Raw genomic sequence first — 21361 nt, 5'->3', positions numbered from 1 at the left:
ATAATATTGAGATCTTATTAATATTATCAATGACAAATTGAACACTACATATAACCATGTGCCCATGAAATTTTTTTTCCTAATAAACAAAATTTTGATGATATCAATACATTGGTGATATTATTGAAATATCGTTGATACACTTATAATACAAGCATTACCTAGAATCAGTGTTCATAGTATCGGTATTGTTGCAAGTTTCGTTGGTCAGGGATATGGAAACAATATCGACATCGCCGATAACCGAAAATGCAGAAACATTAGGGAAACATGGGAAAATGGTAGAATTTTTCAGTGAAACTTCAGGAGATGTTAAAATACACATATTTGCAGATTTAGGAATTAAAAAAATTACAAAAAGAATGCATGCATAATAAGTTTCCATTTAATGCCTAAAAGCGTGTGTTGTTGTAAGAAATCAGTTCAACCATCTCATCCATCCAACCATCCAACCTTTCATCCAAACATTTATCGATATTTCAGAATAGTGACAACACACGATATTTCCCTGAGAAATCATCAACAACTAGAAAGAAAATGAAATGTTGTGGTCTCGATATTGCCCAAGTTGCGATAACGATAATATCATGATATTATCAATATTATCATCTACAAATTGAAGTCTATATGCAAACATGCGCTTATAAAAATTTTGAAATGAATTTTTTTTTAATAAACAGATGTTTTGCAATAATATCGAAATATCGCTGATACACTAGTGATACAAGCAACACTTGGAATTTGCCTAGTCGAAAACATTAGCTATACATTGGTGATATCGATACATTGGCAATACAAGCGACACTTGAAATTTACACAGGTGAAAATGTTGGCCATATCGATTCATTAGCATTACATCACCGATACCAAGAATTTCTACCAGTGTTATCGGTATCGCTGAGCTAGAGATAGAGATAATATCGAAGATAATTTGAACAATGCCTAGAATTTATATAGTCGAAAATATTGGCTATACATTGGCGATATTGATGGATTTGCAATACAAGCAACACCGAGAATTTTCATAGTTGAAAATATTGGCAATTAAATTAGCAATATTGATACGTTGGCGATACTTAGCGATACATTGCTAATACCTGGAATTTATAATACTACCAGTGTTATTGCCATTGCTGAGCTGGAGATAAAGATAATATTGGAGATATTTCGATAATATCAGAGATAATTCGAACATTGGTAAGGACCACTCTTGCTTTAGAGTGAGAGACTTCAGTGCTGTAGAGTTCCGAGATTGTTATTTTCAAACGTTTGCCGGAGAAATGCTTTCAGCGCTGTAATACCATAGAGTCATCCCAATAAGAGTGATATCATCCACATATGACTAGAACTGTTTCTTTCTCCCTTGATCGTGTGGACTGTTATTTTATATGTCACAACAATTAATGTACTTATTGTACTCTCTCTCTCTCTCTCTCTCACACACACACACACACACGCACACACACGCACAAAATTGATGGAGGATCCCATAGGTTGGAAGATCCGTAACCCTTGGTCATTGAATTAACGTGGACCTGTTATATTTTCTTTGTATAAATTTGCAGCCCACCATTCAAGGGCTGTTACCTTTCTACAAGATTTCCTAGGAGTCTCATTGAACTAACATGGATTGTTAATTCTATTTTCTTCATATTTATCTAGTTGCAGCCCATTGCTTCAAGGGCTTGTAGTCTTCCAATCTACAAGATTTCCTAGGAGTCCACTGTCCATATTGGGCCCCATTAGATCAACTCTTCAGATCACTAACTCGGACAAGTCAGACTGAGTCTTTATATACTTGTCGGACAAGTTGGGATTCATCACACTTGGACAGACTGGCAGCAGTGGCCCAACTCAGACTAACTTAGGACAAGTTAGGCCTCCATGTCATCTTGGCTACAGCCAAAACAAAAAACAAAACAACTCCAATGAAATTTAGTCATATCGGTATATATTTCAAGCAAGCATACAACCCCCATTACTATGGGAATGCTTGTAGGATCAGATTAATCACTTATGAGGTTGTGACCTTTTGACGGTGTGGCAGAAAGGATAAAAAAAGGAGAGAATAGGATCTGAGCTATGGGCACTCTTATGCCAGAGAGGGAGGGAGCTGATGGTTATTTCTTTCTTCAAGATATTAAATACCATTTCTTCAGCTATTGCTGACTTGAGGTTCAAATCATATTCTGATAAACTGAAGACCTGAAGATACTTGAGGCACATTCTTCCTCATATAACTTATCCTTCATTTAAGGGACTTTTTATCGTTCAAATGCAATTTCTTATCATGCTTAGCAATTATTATTATTATTATTATTATTATTATTATTATTTATTCCTATTAAATGCTCTAGATGTTAATTGTTCACAATAGTTAGGCTGAAGTGCAGTGTTGGGCATGATTGGGTTGGCATTTGGGTGTCGTTCGACAAACCTACCACTTGAGAATGTCCTTCCCACTTTTAGTCTGACAGACGTACATGTTTGTGCCTTGGTGCCAACTTGGGTGTCTGGGTTAGTTGTCTAATATGAGGAAATTCCATGAACTCGTGTCTAACATTCTCAATGGTAGTTCTGGCAGTGGCAACTGCCCCTCCGTGACACTCCTCTTGCTTGCCCTTTGGGGTGCAAATATTGATTGGCCGGGGTTAGTACTGGTTGGTGCAGCCTTTGCATGCAGTTCCATATCCTGGCTAAAAGAGGAACTCGATGTCCATCGGCAGCCAACCATACAACTTTTGCCAATCTACTATTTAGAGGCTGACACCAATGTTGGTAATAAGGTTAATATGATGATGATGATATGTGGCTGATGGTTGTTGCTTTCAGGGATTATCAAAATACTTCCCCATAACCCAGCTTTATATTATTAGGCAATGTTTGCTTGTTTTTTTTTTTTTTTTTTTGAATGGTCAATATTTTCCTAATTAGAAAAACAATCTGGTAACTTCCCATATTTCTTCCCTTTCATTTCCTACAAAATGCGGATTAGGGAGACAATTCTGCCATGATTGATGATTACAAAATGGAAGTTTTGATGATTATATCTATGTCATCTCTTTTTTTTTGGTTTGCAGATTTTGTGAAGACTGCTTGCGATGATGTCAAGACCTATGTTGCTTGTCTTCCTGCTACTGGTACTCATAATCACGTCCCAGTTTGAATGGAAACAACAACTTGTAAATGAAATGGAAATGAGTCCGGCCATTTCCCAGAAGCAGCAGCGGATTCTAGACAGGGAAGAAATTGTCAAGGAAAAAGTAAGTCTTATTGTTGCTTCCATGGCTGGTTATCTTATGTGAGTCTTGAACTGTTTGTTTGGGCTCGTAAGCTAATTGTGTACTTTGTTTGGGCTCACTTGTGCACACAACCATGCAAACATCTAGGGGCATTTGTTTGTCTACATGCTGTTCATGTTTTACTACAGTTGGTTGATAACACCAATCCACCAATTTATACTGAAATGATTTTGTTATGTTCATATAAAAACAGAAATTTTCTTATAAATGGTCCGGTTCGTATGTAAATTAGCTCTTTGGGTGTTTATGAGGGCAACTTTCTTATTGGGTAATGGTGTCACACTTTTTCGAAAGTCTAGATGTCACAGTGGACAGCTCTCTGTTGCTCATTCTCAGATGTGATGCATATTCTAATACTTTCTCATTTTTGAGGAGCATGGGTGGGGAGAACGGAGGAGAGTAGATATTTTTGAGGCAATCTGAACTGCCCCAACTTGGTGTTGGGCCTGTTGGCTTATGTTGAACTGGATGGGCGGAGCATGAAAGATTATAAGATCAACTTTCTGATGTATTGGCTTTTCTTTCTAGGATTCTGTTACAATTGGGATGTGGAGGACACTTTGTGTTCACCTTGGTGCGTATGTGCTCTGTATGCGATGGAATTAAAGTGGGCACCTTGAACAGATGTGCCTATTACTTGTTATTATTATTATTATTGTTGTTGTTCTTGTTATTATTTTTTATGGTGGATGTTCTCTTTGTTTTTGAGGGGAAGTTCTTAGGACTTATGAAGTCAAGTGGTGAAGATCAAGAGATGAGGGACAAAGGGGCAGTGTTGAGGCAGATAAAGGTCATGGTTGATTACAAGATGGCAGTTACAAGGAGGAAGGAGTTGCACACTTATCTTATTGGGTTTGAGGAGATCCTTGATCTTTATAGCAGATATGCTGTGTTTAGTCAAGCATTATCTCATCTCAAGTGGAGAGAGGCCATGCTGGAGAAAATGTGAGCTCTTAAAAAATTAGACATGAGAATTTGTGCAGTTCCCTCGAACAACATGTTGTAGGTTGTAAGTGGGTCTCCATAGTGAAATCCAAAGTAAATGGAGAGATGGAAGCAAGTCTAGTTGCTTAAGGTTTTGTTTTTACTCAAACACATGGAGTTGACTTTCATGAGAATTTGGCCTTGTTGCAAAATTGAATTATGTCTATGTATTATTCTCTTGTTGCTGATAACTCTTGGCCTCTCCATCACTTAAATATCAAGAATGTAGTTCTTCATGGGACTCGGCAGGAACTAGGAAGAAGCGTATATGGCTCCACTCTCTGGTTTTCTTCTGGGCACTAGTGCTGATACAGTATGCATGATTAGAAAAGGTTGTTATGGCCTAAAACAATCTCCTTATGCATGTTTGAATGCTTCAATAGTGCCATGTTAAAATCCAGTTGCTCATGTAGCAGAGTGCTAAGGGTAAGGTCCTATTGAGTTCTTAGTCTTTGATAAGACTTTGTTTAATCCATTTCATAATAAAAAATGGAAATTCATCCAACATAATTATCATATTATATTCGTAGAAATGACAAAATGGATCCTTAGCTCCGACGTTTCAAACCACCCCGTTCCTTTGTTTTTGATGATGTTTTGGGAGAATTGAATCCATTGATGCTTTTCAAGCAGAATGTTGGAATCACAACTGATTATTTTATATTGACAATATGATGGTTATAGAGAAGATACTGTGTGGATTTAGTTCTTAAAAGGGTTTCTGAGTTAAAGTTTGACAACAAAGATGGTGCTCTAGGATATTTCTTAGGAAGTTGGGATTGAGGTGGCTAGGTCACGATGGGGCATATAGTTATTTCTCAAAGATCTTTGTCATCTAGGATTTATTTTTTATTTTTATTTTTATTTTTATTTTTATATATTTTTATTTTTAAAAAAATAATGTTTCTGAAGGATTGAATCCATTGATGCTTTTCAAGTGGAATGTTGGAATCACAATTGCGATTATTTATATTGATGATATCATGGTTACAGAGTGGACTATGTGGGGGTTTAATTCTTAAAAGGGTTTTTGAGTTAAAAGTTTGACACTAAAGATCTTGGTACTCTAGGATATTTCTTGGGATTGAGGTGGCTAGGTCACAATGAGTATATTGTTGTTTCTCAATAGAACTGTCTTTAATATGCTATGGGACCATGGTTGATAAGTTGCTTGGCTAGTTGACACTCCAATATTAGTTGGGTAATGGGATTTGTTATTGGATGTGGGATTTATCAAAGACTAGTTGGTGAGCTTGGCTTTTTTATGATTACTCAAGACATCATATGCGATAATGTGGTTGTTTAGTTTATACATCCACCTTGTACATGCCATTTAGGTTTAATTTTTATCTTTATTATTATTATTATTATATTTTTACTCTCCCGGTCAAGGTCTCCTGTATCATTGTCATCTTGATGTTTAGGCATATACAAATGTTAATCGGGCTTGGTCATGTATGGATAAGATGTGTTTTAAATATCGACGATATCAATCGATACATCCCATGATATATCTCGTATCAAAGGTGTTCCGTAACGGTAACGGTGGCCGTAATGGCCGTTACAGTCTCTCTTTTTTATTTTTGTATTTATTGAAAAAACTCCCGAAAAACCTGTATCTGTCTTGAAATGTTGATTAAGAAGTTTGAAAAACCTATAAATGTCCTGTAATAGACCATTACAGGGCTATTATGGCCTTTATAGGGGATGTAACATGCCGTTAACGGCAATTACGAGTCTTTTTTTTTTTTTTTCCATAACGGCTGTTATGGCCGTTACAACCCCGTAACGTATAACGGTTGCTACCATTACTTTTACGTAACGGCCTCTACGGCCCCATAACGGCCTTTACGGCACACCATGCTTGTATCCCACCTATGCGATATGAAATGCACAAGTAGTGCCGATATATCCCACCTATTTGATCTAATGAGCATTCTCAATCTTCGATCAATGTTTTTGTTGTAAATCACGTTAAACCAAAGTTAAATTGTTACCAATCTATGATTCTTCATGTTTTCCATGAAAATTTATTGATTTGGAACTTCAATTTCGAGATTTTGGGGAGATTGTTCAAGTTGCAAAAATTGGGAAAAATCAAAATTTCTCAATTTCTCACAAATTAGTTGCAATCTTTGTATCCAAACACAAAATTAAATATGAATGTAACTTGATCTGGTGATTCTTCTTTTGCTTTTGAATGTATTGCTTGTGTTTCCATACATGTCTTCTTACATTTATAAATTATATGAATAGACTTTGAAATTTGAATATACTTGCATCAGTTCAGTTGGAAAGCACATATATTAGGACCCCATACAAAGGAAACCCCTATTATGTGCACCTTTTTTTTTTTTGCAATGCTTTGATTTCTAAGTGTGTATTGATGTCTTTTTCAACAATCCTTGAAGTTTCATTGAAAAATTCGACCAATTTCCCAATGTTCCCATGTTTCCCAACAACAACGATACATTATGCGATACAACTAGTGTTCGAAATATTGGTATCGCGCAATATATTGCACCCTAGGGATACAGATACGCATCGGTTATCGCACAGGATTTTCGTTTGTATCGAATAATTTATTGCACTTTTTGGGAAACATGGGGAAACATTGGGAAAATGGTTGAAGTTTTCAATGAAACTTCAGGGATTATTAAAAAAAAAACCTTAATACACACTTTTAAATCATAAAATCTCAAAAAAGAAGTGCACATAATAGGTTCCCTTTATAAAGGATCCTAAGCTATATGTTGGCTGACTGAACTAATACAATTATATTCAAATTGAATGCATACTATTTATAAATGTATCAAGACGTATGAAAACACAATTAATTCATTAAAATGCAAAAAAAGAAGTAGAAATTGTAATACATATTCATCAATAATGTGACTGGATTGATAAACTTCCCATGTCTCCCCATGCAACAGAATGTGGACACGAGTAGCGACTTGCTACTGAATGGTGCTTTGTAGGCTCCACCATGATGTATGTGTTTTATCCACACCATCCATCCATTTTGCCAGGTCATTTTAGGGAATGAGCTTAAAAATGAGGTAGATCTAAATCTTAGGTGGACCACACCACAGGAAAAGTTGGTGATTATTAAAATCTTTTTAGGGGCCACAACTTTTAGAGGAAATTGATATTTGTGTTTTCACTTCATCTAGGCCTTTGTGACCTAATCAACAGGTTGGATGGCAAATGCACATTATAGTGGGCCCTAAGAAGTTTTTAATGGTGGGCGTTCAATCACAATAGTTTTCATTGTGTGGTCCACTTGAGATTTGGATTTGCCTCATTTTCCGGATCATGCACTAAAATAATTTGAAAAAATAAATTAATGGCATGGATACAACACATACATCATGGTGGGACCTACAAAACACTGTCCAACCACTTCGCTACCAGCAGTGTCAGTACGGTCCCTCCGATTTAAGTTCTTGGGATGATTTGTGGAGCCCACCGTGATGTTTGTGAGAAATCCACCCCATTCATCTGTTTTGAGAGCTCATTTGAGGACGTGACCAAAAATGAAGTGGATCTAAAACTCAAGTGAGCCACACGAGAGGAAACAATGGGGATTCAATGACCACCTTTGAAACATTCATATGGCCCTAAAAGTTTTGTATCTTGCTAATTTCTTTGTGCTTCACTTCATCCTAGTGGGAATGACCTTATAAATGGTTTAGATGGCATATAAACATCAAAGTGGAGTCCAGGAAGGTTTCAACGGTAAGAAATCCTTTCCCCAATTTTCCCTCGTGTGGCCCACTTGTGTTTTGGATTTGCCTCGATTTTAGTTGCATGTCCTAAAATGAGCTCTCAAAACGGATGAACGGAGTGGATTTCTCACAAACATCATGGTGGGCCCCAACTAAGTATCCTAGTGCTGGAACTTCCTGCCTAAGTCTTTCGTAAGAGGACGCGTCCCAATCCACGTATGCCTTGGTCTAGATACTACCCAATCCACGCACGACGAAATAGCGTTATGGGTGGGACCCTGATTGTGGGCCTTACCACGATGTATGTCTTGTATCCACATCGTTCATCCAGCTCTTTGTGACCTTACCAACAGGTTGGATGGCAAATAAACATTCCGGTAGACCCCATGAAGTTTTATTGGTGGGGATTCAATCACTACTGTTTCTTGTGTTATGATCCACATAAGATTTGGATCTGCTTCATTTTTAGGATCGTGTCCTAAAATGATCATTCAAAATGGATGGACAGTGTGGATGTAAGGCACATACATCACAGTGGGCCCCACAAAGAACTACCGAGGATCCACCCAATCTGCGCGGAACTATTGATCCGGGCATCCACCTAAACTATGCAGATGGAGCAACAATGTGAGTGAGACCCTGACTGTGGGCCCCACCATGATTTATGTGTTGTATCCACACCGTCCATCCATTTTGAGAGATTATTTTAGGGCATGAGCCAAAGAATGAGGCCGATCCAAAGCTTAAGTGGACCCCACCACAGAAAACAGTGGGGGCAGTGATGCCCACCATTGAAACTAAAACCATTTATGGAGGGCCACCATGATGTTTATTTGAGATCCAACCTATTCATAAGTTCATACAGATACGAACAAAGAGAAATCACAAATATTAGCTTGATCGAAAACTTTTGTGGCCTTAAATAAGTTTTTAATGGTAAGTATTCAATCCCCATTGTTTTCTATGGTGGGGTCCACTTGAGCTTTGGATTTGCCTCATACTGTCTCATGACTTAAAATGATCTCTCCAAATGGATGGACAACATGGATATACAATACATACATCAATGTGGGCCTCACCGAAAGGGCCGTGCCGTCGAATCCACTCTGTGTGGATTAGGTGTTACCCGGGTAATCGCTAAGTGGGTGTTAACCTTATAGGAGGGCCCACCTTGATGATATTGTGTATATCCAATTTGCCCATTTGTTTTTTCATCCCATTTAAGGATGTGGTCCCAAACATTAAGCACATCGAAATCTCATGTGGACCACACCATATGAAACAATGATGATTGAATGATCATCATTAAAAACTTCCCAAGGCCCACCCGAGATTTGGATCTGCTTATGTTTTTGGACAACATCCTTAAATGATCAAGAAAACTAATGAACGGTGTGGATATGAAACACATTCATCAAGATGGGCCCCACACGGTAAGGTTAACACCCACTAAGCTGTTGTCTGCGGAACAACTAATCTGCTCCTTACTTAAGAGAAGAGAGTTCAAGAGAAAACTCTCTTCTTCTCAGTTAAAGAAGCCGCAAATCCCCACATATTCCCAAATTCTCCTTCAAAGGCGAAATCAAAACCTAAAATTCTCCCGAAATTCATTTTTTTGGCAAATCCCAATCCAAATCCCATCTTCTCAGCGGAAAATTGGTTTCCTTCCAAAATAATTTCCTTCGAAGAAAAAAAATGGGTTTTTGAGATTTTCATTTTCTTACATGATCCGGCAATGTCAACCGTGGCCCACCAAATCCAATCGAAAGTGACTCATTCAGGAAGATCACAAAGGTAAGAGAAATTTATTCTATATTTTTCAAATTCGTGGATGGGAATTTTCGCAATATTAGGGATTTTTGGCCGATATATAGTAGATGTCATCGATATCATCTTGCTATATATCGCATGATACACTAAAGCTGGTCAAAATTTTAGTATTTTTCAAAATTTTGGGTGGTTTCGTATTGTTGGGCTGCGATACTGATAATATCGGCTAATAATATCGATATTGCGAACACTGGAGACAATTGATATATCCCATGTGATAACTGATATATATCCGTATCCCAAGGGTGCGATACATTACACGATAAAGGTATTTAAAACATTGTCTACCACTCACTATTGTACACTAGTTGTTTGTTTGGTTACATGGAAGAGTAAGAAGCAACCTGTTGTTCTAGTGTTGAAGCTAAGTATCATGTTATGACTCATAAAGTTTTCATGCAACTTTGGTTGAAGATTTTGTTGATAGAGTTGGGAATCATTGTTAATCTTGCGATAACTCTTCATTGTGACAAATTAGATGTTATTCATATCTCCTCCAATCCGTGACAAATTAGATGTTATTCAGATCTCCTCTAATTCACAATGTCGTGAACATACCAAAATATATCAATTTAGATTGTCACTTTCTTTGTCAAAAGGACAATTACTTAGAAGTACTTTTTGCGCAACATCCCTTCCTATCTAATCAAAAAAGGATCCCATGATACTGAACTGATCTTACCTAGGATCGTAAATGCCAAGTTGTCTATGAAGAGCTGAACTAATTGTATTAGTGTCTGTAATTGATTTCTTTTGTGTAATACTAATTGATAGGGTCTCATTGGTAAGTGCCACAAGATCTCATGCATTGGAATCCATGGTCATGGGTCCAAATCCATTAGGTTGAAGCATTTTCTTTTATGAGTGAAATCTCCTAGTATATGAAAGAATGAAAGTTGCTTTCGTGGTTGTGGAATAAGAATAAGTGGGTTTGATATTTTGTATCAAAAGTCTGAAGACCAACTTGTATATTTTTAACTAGTGGAATATGCCCTCGTCAATGTCATTAGACTTGTAGAGGAGTGCAGAGATGAGGAAGGATGGAATTAGAAATATATGCATTCGAAGGAACTTAGGATTAACACCAATAAGTAATAAGATGAGGGAAAGTGGACTTAGGTGGTTTGGCCATGTGCAATGCAGACCAAGAACCGCGCTTGTTAGGAGTGAGTGGGTGTAAGTTGAAGGCTCTAAAAGGGTAAGGGGGAGGCTCAAAAGGATGTGGTTATGATGTAGGACATGAAATTCAAATATGATGTGCGAGATTTCAGGCTTAAGATCACGTTGGTTCAAAAACAATTACACAAATTCCATATCCCACATGAAAGTCTAAACATTCAATTAAGGGGAATCTATGTGGGTCCAGGCCTACACATGTTAGGGTTGGATCAATAAAAATTATGAACCAAATGATACTCAAAGATAAGTAATATTCATCCACACATGCACAGTAATTAGTCCCTAATCCTAGGGATTCACTAATTTCAACTCAAGGAACCCTAGGGTGAGAAAATGGGCAAATAAATTAAGGATAATGCAATCTAGGGTTAGGGTTTATGAAAATAGGTATGAAAAGAGGGAAAATAAGGAGAAAAACCTGAACTGAAGAAAGTCCACGCGTGCGGACAGCGGCAGGGCCAGGCGCACGAGCTTGGCCGCACATGCGACCGGGGCCCGATTTCAGAAACGGACTCCTTGGCTTTGGTCGGCCAGGGGGGTCTTCAAAACCTCCAAGTCTCGTGGCGATCCGACGTACAGTCTGTGTGCCGTGCTCCGTCGAAGTTTCGGCCCTCCTGCAGGGCCAAATTCTAGAAACTGGCTGTAGGAAGAAGAACGGCTGCAAAAACTGGTGGACTCGAAGCAAGGATGATTGTAGAAAGTGATAGATATGAATGGAATAGGACTGGGGCAAATGGGGATAGATGTGGCTTCACACCACGGTAGTTAGCCCTTCGAAAAGGGAGGGCTTTGCACCCACTTGAAAATTTCACAACTCAAAAACTCAGAGAGTATAAAAAACTTGTAGAAATTTTTTTTATTAAACTTTAATGAATCAAAAGAACTACAAGGGGTGCCTATTTATAGGAAAACCCTATACCCCAAAACTCGCGCCATGTGCGTAGCCTATTACTTGGCGATGAAGTAAATCAAAATAAAAACTAACTAAAGAAATCTAAAGCGTTCATGATATTCTAAATAATATAAATAATCAAAACCTAAAATATGAACTTAATCCGACTAGTGGGCCACGATCATGAGATCCCATGATAGGCTTTACTTGACTATCGGGCCCACTCTTTTTAACCAAAACTCTGTCTTCTAACTAGGGGGCCCTCCCCTGGACATCATCATTGAGCCAGATCGATGGTGGGGCCCTCTCTCTCCTTCCGTACGTGCGTAGGGGCGGCGTGCATGCGCGTGATGTCCCCATCAGGTTGGAAGTAACGTGAGATGACCTATGGTCTAAATGAAGTTATGGCCCTTGATAGAGTGGAATGGCGGAAAATGATTCATGTAGCTGAACCCGATTAGTTGGGATAAGCGTTAGATGATGATGATGATGAACTTCATCGAACTTGGCACAAATTGGGCATGATTGATATCGATGCTCCAGCTTGAGGGAAAGTATAGAGAGATATGTAGTCGTTCAAAGTACCATACTATCATCATTTTGTTATTTCTTGTTGCATAGTTTGTGTACGTTTTCAAAGTACCTTATTGGACCCCTATTATAATTATTAATAGTAACAGATTTATAGTAATTGGGATTAATAACCTTTTTCTACCTAATCTTCTTTTCTCTGTCCACTACTTTCCTTTCATATTCTCTTTCTCTTCACTTTTCTTCTTGATTCATACTCCAGTTTTCTTGTTGTTAAATATTCAAGTGGTAGAGTGGTATTGCTGATTGAAAGAAGTTGGTTTAGTCTACCATGGAGTTGGAGATTGAGAAGTAAGAATTTTTTAAGGGTAGAGGTGCAATGGTTTTAGTTTGATAATTGAGGGTGTTGATCCAATAGTATCAATGGTTAGAATCTCACAGGGAAGGGTGGCAGAGTGGGGGCTGTTTGATTAGACGGACTTTGTACTGTTTAGTGCTTTGGAAAGGGGCAAAAAGAACATGTCAGGCAGATAAGGTGTTGATGGATTTGTTTTCCTTTTTTGGTGCATACATGGAGATTGTACATGGGTTTTTCATGGACTTTCGAGTTGCCAGCTAGACAAGACGGCATGGCCTCTTAGGCTTGAAATCTGACCCCCTGGTCACAGGAGGAGTTAGGGTGGGTAGGTGCAACAATAACACCTGCCACCCTAGGGACATAGATGGGCTCTACCTACCATCACATGAATGACAATGGTTGTCAAATATTGAGGGAGGATGTGAAGGTGGTTCTTGGGCTTAGTGTGTATGCCGATAACTTTGGTACCTGTTAGGATTTTTTTAGGATTCAAGATAGTGATTAAGGCAGGAAATATATTATTGTAGAAGAAACGGTAATTTGGAAGTTGATAGAAACTAATGGTAGGTTGTTGATGATCAAGGTGGAGGCTGAGGAAGACAATAGTGCAATAAGGAGCTTGACTGTGTTGGCATGTGAGTTGTGTTGATAGTCATGTGTTGATCGGTACCCTGCTTTTTTTTTTTCTTTTCTTTTCCCTTTGGAGCCAACTATTCAAGCATGACCATCATGTGTTCGTTGCTTCATGCTAAGTGCAACTACCCCTCTGTTATGAATTTTTAATTTTAAATTTTTTTTTTTATCAATCTTAAACCATATGCAATCAATCAAACTTTTGAGGGTAGACCTGTATCTTGGATTGTGAATGGCAAAGCCAATATACATAACTTGACTTCACATTATTTTGACATTCTTGATCTTATTGGACATGTCTAAATGTTGCAGATAATCCTATCTCAAGAAAAGAACATTCAAAGGCTCACCGAACTTGTGCAGAATCTTCGAGAACAGTTGTTACAATGCAGAGGCAGTAACTATACAAGAAATGGCTCTGGAAGTACTTTATTTGAAAATGCTGGTCAGCTCGAGCGGCATCAGATTCGGGAAGATTAATCTCCTCAAATCCTTAAATCCCTTTGTTCATCAGGTATTTCATGGGAATTTTATGAAAATCAACCCAAAGAAATGCAAATATGTCCTTGAGCCTCAAGGGTACGCAAGTGGGGCCCAACGATTCGTGATCTGGACTCTTGTTCTAATGGTGCCCACATTGATGGGGCATAGATCCAAATATCCACCAGAATGAATAATCCTAACCTTTAAATCAGTGGCCTGCAAGGGTTTGAGCGATAGTGTGTGTTTCAACATTGAGGTCTTGGGTTGAAGCCAACTTACCTATCTGAAAGGAAAAAAGAAAAAAGTGGCCCATAAATACAGGGTTAAGAAGATTATATGATAGCTGTCCACACTGGATGGAAAAAGACCAAATAATGGATGGCTACAAGAATCTAATCTATGGGATTTCGGGGCATCCATTCATGTTGCGGCCGATTGGATGAATTGTCCAGGTCACTTAGTGGGAACCACTTGTCCATACTCAAAGCTTGATAATTTTATGCATGTCCTTGCCTTAATAATCATATAATTCCTCTTTTATGAGATCTTACGGTGAGGTTTTCCATTTCCTTTATGTTTTATACAGTGCATAAGCAATTAGCTAAAGTCTTAGTTGGCCTTCATGTATGTTCAATATTGTTCCAGTTTTCCTAATTTTCCCCCACGGTTCATGAATATATCTCGAGAAAACCCTTGAACTATACCAGATTATGATGATCCATACAATTGGACAAAGCCACTGTGCATGGGGCATGCATGTCTCAGTCCAAATAGATGGGGGCATATCCCCTTGTGTGAAGTAGAAGGAGAGAGATACTCATCTCCCAAGAATAAAGCTTCACAAGATTCTTAGAACCACATGTTTTTTCATGATGAATGTTATCAAATAGAAGGCTTAATGGCTGTTGCATGCTTAGCATGCTTATAGAGAGACGAATGCTAATTGCACTCACTCAAATGCGCTTTGTGCTTGCTTCAAACATGGAAAGTAGACACATGTGGCCCATGTGATGATCATATTTGTCTGATTTTAGATGTGTGGAATCTAACAGTGAGGATCACTTGACGATCTGGTCCAATCTTACAGACGTGTGACTTGTTTCTTTGTGTGATAGTGACTTTCAAAATTCACTGAAGTGGCCATGTCACGTAATTGACGATGGTTCAAATTTTGTTTACATGCTGGCCTACCTAATGATCATATTTGCTTGATTTTTTTATGCATGGAATCTGTATAGTCAGGATCTCCTGATTAGCTGGCTGATCCTACCCACTCGCGACTTACTTCCACTTGTGAGATGAATGCACTTTCAAAATACACTCAGCATGTGTATTAGCATATCTACCCAATAATGCCTCTGGTTAACCACAAATACTTTCTATTTTATAATTTCGTAGTTTACATGTCCCAAACTAACTCTTTGTGACTTGCTTCCACTTGTGAGATGAATGCACTTTCAAAATGCGTTCAGCACGTGTATTAGCATGTCTACCAATAATGCCTCTGGTTAACCACAGATCCTTTCTATTTTATAATTTTGTAGTTTACATGTCCCAAACTAACTCTTTGCGTACTGAGTTACCGAGTTACTATTTTTTCTTCTTCTTCTTCTTCTTCTTTGCATACCGAGTTACTGAGTAACTCTCCTCTGGGTTTGAACTTGTTAATCTCCTCTCAGACTGGACCTGGTAATTACAGGTCATGGGTGATGCCCGACCTTACTTCTGGCCTGTTTAGCAAATGGGTTCTCAGATACGACAAGGATTGATTACTGCATGTAAATATAATCACGTTAAAATACTTCCCGAACAATATAATAAGTTGAATAAGTTGTCCAATTTGCACGGTTCGCTACAGATTATAAATAATCTACAGCTCCAAAGAGTTCAAATTCGATCTAGATTTCAAGCTTTGGGAAAGGAAGAGCCCCCTTTCCCAAATATTCCACTTGGGTACTCCGGTATTTTGAAGGATCCAGGTATTATCGATTCAGTGCTCTTGTCTTCAATCTTCTTTTTCACCTTACACAGGTCAATGTTCCTTTTCCGTGTCTACTGGAAACTGTTCTATGGGCATACACAATCACTATGTGGCCTTTGTTGAACACTTCGAATTGATAAGGTTGATTGGCATCCACTTTGCACATTACAGTAGAATTTTTGAGCTCTTGCTTTATGTCTTCATGGACCTCTTGCATCTCATCCATAGTTTAGTAACTCATCTAGTTGACTCGAAAATTGACCGAGTCAACTTGATTGGATTTCAAGTCCACTCGTGAGAAGTTTCATTGAATTTTTATTTTATGAGTCTCGTCAAGTTGAATAAACAATTCAGCCGAAGCGTATCGAGCCAAATTGAAGTTTTTTTTTTCCCTGAGCTTTGTAGATTTTCCGTTATCCTTTTTTGTCATTTTTATGCATTTTATAGTACATTTTATATTTTAAATAGTTATTGATTAGAGATTTTTCCGACTGTATGCCCCACTTTTAAGCCACTATCTTTTCTATGCGTCTCAAACTTTACTTTCCCAAACTATTACCCTGTCGTACGGATGCATTTTTACCGGATGAAAGTGCCCCTTGTTTATAATTTGTATTCCTTTCACTCACACCCAAAAAACCTTCAGAACTCATTTGTATCAAAATATCCCTTCTTTTCACCCCTTTTCTTCATTAAGTCTTCATTGAATCTCCATATACTACCATTGTACATCTGCCATCTTCCATCTTACTTAGGGTTACGTTCATTCTCTCAAACTGGATGCATCGATAAACGTGGAATCTTGAAGGCTTTTCTTCGTAAATCGTGTTTCACTTCAACACACTCTTCTTCTTCTTCTTCAACATGGATTTCACTGATATGACGGCTGTGGGAGCTAATGATGTTTAAAATCTGAAGAATTTACCTAGATCTCTGGCAATTCCACCTAGAAATTCCTGAAGTTGACCGAGAATTTGGCGAAATGCTTGCTCAAATTCACCGGAACTTGAGCAACCTCATGAATTTCTTAGTCAAATTGCCCGAGTTCTCGGTCAATTTAATGAATTTCTCGTTCAATTTCATCGAGTTATCGGTCAATTCCACTGGCTTCTTGGTCAATTTCACTAAGGTATCGATCATTTCATGAAGTTCTTGGTCAATTTCACTCAATTCGCTGTTAATTTCGTGAATTTCTCGCTCAATTTCAATAAGTTGTCGCTCAATTTCGATAAGTTCTTGGTCAATTACATGAAGTTCTTGGTCATATTCGTGAAGTTCTTGGTCAAATTTATGAAGTTCTCGGTCAATTTTATCCAGTTCTTGGTCAATTTCGTGAAGTTATTGATCAATTTTACCATGTTCTCGATCAATTTCATGCACTTCTCAGTCAATTTCATGCAGTTATCGGTCAATGTCAAGAAGTTCGCTGTCAATTTCATGAAGTTTCGCGGTCAATTTCACGAAGTTCCCGGTCAATTTAATGAATTTCTCAGTCAATTTTATGAAGTTCTCAGTCAATATTACTTAGTTCTCGGTCATTTTCATGAAGTTCTTGGTCAATTTCCACAAGTTCTCGGTCAATTTCGTGAAGTTATCGGTCATTTTTATCTAGTTCTCGGTCAATTTCATGCACTTCTCAATCAATTTCAAGAAGTTCGTGGTCAATTTCACGAAGTTTTGTGATCAATTTCACGAAGTTCCCGGTCAATTTAATGACTTTTTCAATCAATTTTCTGAAGTTCTCGGTCAATATCACTCAGATATCGGTCATTTTCATGAAGTTCTCGGTCAATTTCCATAAGTTCTTGGTCAATTTAGTGAATTTCCCGGCCAATTTCATCGAGTTTTTGGTCAAATTCAACTGCTTAGAACTCAATTTCACTCATTTCTTGATTATTTTCATTATGTTATCGGTCAATTTCAATAATTTATCGGTCATTTTCATTATGTTCTCGGTCAATTTGGTGGTCACTGAAATGCACCGATAAGTCAGCCATATTGATCGAGAACTTCATGAACTCCCTACAATTGATTGATTGAGAACTTGGAAAATTTGACCGATAAGTCGGTCATATTTCACCTAGTACACTGGTGAATTTTCTACTACTCGGTCAATTTCACCTTATACATGTGAATATTAAACGAGTTCTATCTTATGGTTTGCTCCTATTCTGCAATGATTCACTGCGAATGTGTCATTGCGTTTGTTTTCAGAAAATGGCTTCAAGAATCATTGTATGCTCTTATGGTGGGGAGTTACTAAGTGAAAACAATCGATGCACGTGCAAGGGTGGAAAGTCGAAAAGTATTGTTGTGGGCGTCGAGACTACATATGAGGAGCTTCTATTTAAAATGTACAAGATTGTGAGGAGTACGCCAAAGGATTATGATATTAGGTTGAAAGTATTGTACCCTTGCTCAAACCATTCAATCCCTCTAAGTGAAATTGAAGTTGACAAAGACGTGAGTGTTCTTGGCAACATGGTCGGAGCATTCAGATAAATACATCCCTTTAATCATTGAGATAGTGCAGCATGTTAATGAGACAATACACGAAGACCCCGTGTCTTATAGTGGTGTCGAACATGACGCCCCAATAGTTGGAAGTTTGGGTGAGGAACATGGCGTGAAATATGAATATATGGCACCACCTTCACAAGTTCCTCTAAGCAACACTCCACTACTCGAGCCGGTTCAAACATCAAACTTCATGACTAGTCAAGTGAGCAGGGCAGGTGAACTTAACCTTAGAAGTGAATATACGACATCACCTTTATCTACAAGAGTAAATTTGCCTTTATCATCCAACGCCAGATATGTACAAGGAAGCGACATTCCACTGCCCTAGCAGGCTTGAACATCAGACTTCATCGCCGGTCAAGTTAATGTGCCTTTTGAGGATGCTGCATTCACCAATGCAGACCTGTCATAGTATTCATATTCATTAGATGAGCCGATTGATATAGCCGTTGGCCAAACGTTTAAGGACAAGAGCCGGTGTCATTATGTTTTGAGCTAATTTGCAATTTGCAACAACTTCCAATATAGGGTTTTGTACTCGTCACCCAAGAAATTCGCCGTGGCGTGTTTCGAAGATAAGTGTGAATGGAGGGTTCAGGCATCTAGGGTGAATGATGCGGTGATATTCAAGATGAGGACTTACACGTCCATACATATATGTGGCATGTCATGGATGAAGAGTGATCACTGGTAAGCAAGCAGTAAGTTAGCCAATGAACTGGTTGTTAGTCGCATTGAGCAACGCCTAGGATTAAGGCCAAGGGACATTATCCTCGTCATGCAAGAGAAATAGAATATTCTTATTAGTTATAAGAAGGCATGACGCGCTAAGGAAATTGCAGTCGATCGCGTAATGGGGTCTTATGAAGACTCTTACAATGAACTCCCGATGTATTTGCATGAGTTGAGGAGGGGGAACCCGGGGATGTTGACTGCCGTGCTTGTTAATCCACAGACGAGCAGGTTCTAGAGATGTTTTGTTGCGCTTGAACAGTGCATTATAAATTTTCAAATATCTCTGTGAAGGGTTTTGGCCATTGACGGCACGCATCTAAAAGGTAAATACAAGGGTGTTCTGTTCATCGCTATAGCACTGGATGGCGACAATCATATTTTCTCAGTCGCTTTTGGTATCAGAGAATCAGAGAACAACAGCAGTTGGAACTGGTTCCTTACCCACCTCAACTGTACGTTAGGGGATCTTCCGGGTCTTGTGATCATATTAGACCGACATATAGGTCTAATGAAAGAAGTTCCCCAAGTCTTCCAAAATGCAATCCATGGCTATTGCGCCTACTATATATACCGAAACTTGGTTGACATGTTTAAAAACAAGTTGTTAGAAATCTACTATTGCTGAGCTGTAAAGACTTGTAGGAAGGCTGAGTTCGAAATGTTAATGCACGATATCGAACTTGCAAATCCCTCAGTACATGCATGGTTGAGAGAAATAGGGTACGAAAAGTGGGCATCTTCGCACTTTCTAGGAAAAATATTCAACTTCGTCACTACAAACATATCTGAGTGCCTTAATGCTCTATTCAAAGAAGCACAAGAATACCCCATGACTATATTGATAGAGATGGTCAGATTTAAAATTCAAGAAATGATCTATAAGAGAAGAGAATCTGCATCATCATTTGTAGGACCGTTGACATCGTAGGCCGAGAAACAATTAAAGGATCTCATATCGAAGGCGCGAGATGTTCACGCAATTTCTCGCGATGAGTACTATGTTGTGGGAGATTATTATGATACAATTAAGCTCAGTGAGCTTTCCTGTACATGTCGCGAGTTTGACGTAAAAGGGTTCCCATGTTTTCATGTTCTTTCAGCATGTATAAATTATAATGTTCCTCATTATTCATATTGTTCCTCGTTGTACACAACGAGAAATTACCAAATCATATATGACGATTCCGTGTACCCAGCACGTGATAAGAGCCAATGGGAAATATCACCCGAATTCAGGAAGTATTGTGTGAGAATTAAGCCCCAACGACAGAGGAGGTCAGTTGGAAGACCGAAAAAGACAAGAATTCTTTCCTTTGGAGAGGAATGAAAAACGGTAAAGTGCGGAAGATGCAAATAAACGGGGCATAATCGCTGGAGGTGCAAGTTTCCAATACGTGTGGAAAAATGTAATTTGTATTGTGACAATGAATGATATAAATCGAAGATGTTTGTTACATTTTTTTGAAATTGCGAATTTATTACTACGATTCATACTTTGAAAGAATAGTAATAATTATGAAAAATGATACTGACCCTGAATATGATCCAAATGAATATGGTCAGTTCACTCAGTTATCCGAGAATTTCACTCAGGTATCGGTCAATTTTCCTTACTTCTCGTTCATTTTCACTCACTTTGCGGCCAATTTCACTCACTTCGCTGCTAATTTCACTCACTTTGCACCAATTTCACTCACTTCACAATCAATTTCACTAATACTCACTTCGCTGGCTTCTCGGTCAATTTCACTAAGGTATGGTGCAAAGTGACTCACTTCGCTCACTTCGCAGTGAAATTGACTGCGAAGTGAGTGAAATCGGCGCAAAGTGAGTGAAAATGGTAGCGAAGTGAGTGAAATTGGCCGCAAAGTGAGTGAAATTGAACAAGAGGTTAGGAAAATTGATCGATACCTGAGTGAAATTCTCGGATAACTGAGTGAACTGACCATATTCATTTCGATCATATTCAGGGTCAGTATCCCTTTTCATGATCATTACTATTCTTTCAAAGTATGAATCGTAGTAGTAAATCTGCAATTTCAAAAAATGTAACAAACATCTTCGATTTATATCATTCACTGTCACATTATAAATTACGTTTTCCACATGTATTGGAAACTTGCACCTCCGACGAATATGCCTTGTTTATTTGCATCTTCTGCACTTACTGTTTTTCGTTCCTCTCCACAGGAAAGAATTCTCGTC

At 38.3% G+C, this 21361-nt stretch overlaps 1 protein-coding gene across 3 annotated transcripts in view; it reads left to right on the top strand.

The window, feature by feature from the left end:
* Positions 1-21361, top strand: part of LOC131252294 (uncharacterized) — a 45039-nt gene that overhangs the window by 8683 nt on the left and 14995 nt on the right. For 2 of the 3 annotated variants that reach the window (XM_058253065.1, XM_058253066.1), the window contains exons 2-3: positions 3081-3263; positions 13750-13951. In XM_058253065.1, the coding sequence (XP_058109048.1) occupies positions 3102-3263; positions 13750-13917 (330 nt within the window). In that variant the 5' untranslated portion in view covers positions 3081-3101 and the 3' untranslated portion in view covers positions 13918-13951. Of the gene's footprint in view, positions 1-2201; positions 2221-3080; positions 3264-13749; positions 13952-21361 lie in introns of those variants that run through there. The other variant, XM_058253067.1, reaches the window with a different exon arrangement.

This window comes from Magnolia sinica, chromosome 1, assembly GCF_029962835.1.
Source record: "Magnolia sinica isolate HGM2019 chromosome 1, MsV1, whole genome shotgun sequence".
In the NCBI taxonomy this organism is placed as follows: Eukaryota; Viridiplantae; Streptophyta; class Magnoliopsida; order Magnoliales; family Magnoliaceae; genus Magnolia; species Magnolia sinica.
The sequence above is the reverse complement of the archived record's forward strand: the minus strand, read 5'-3'. Positions and strand labels throughout refer to the sequence as shown.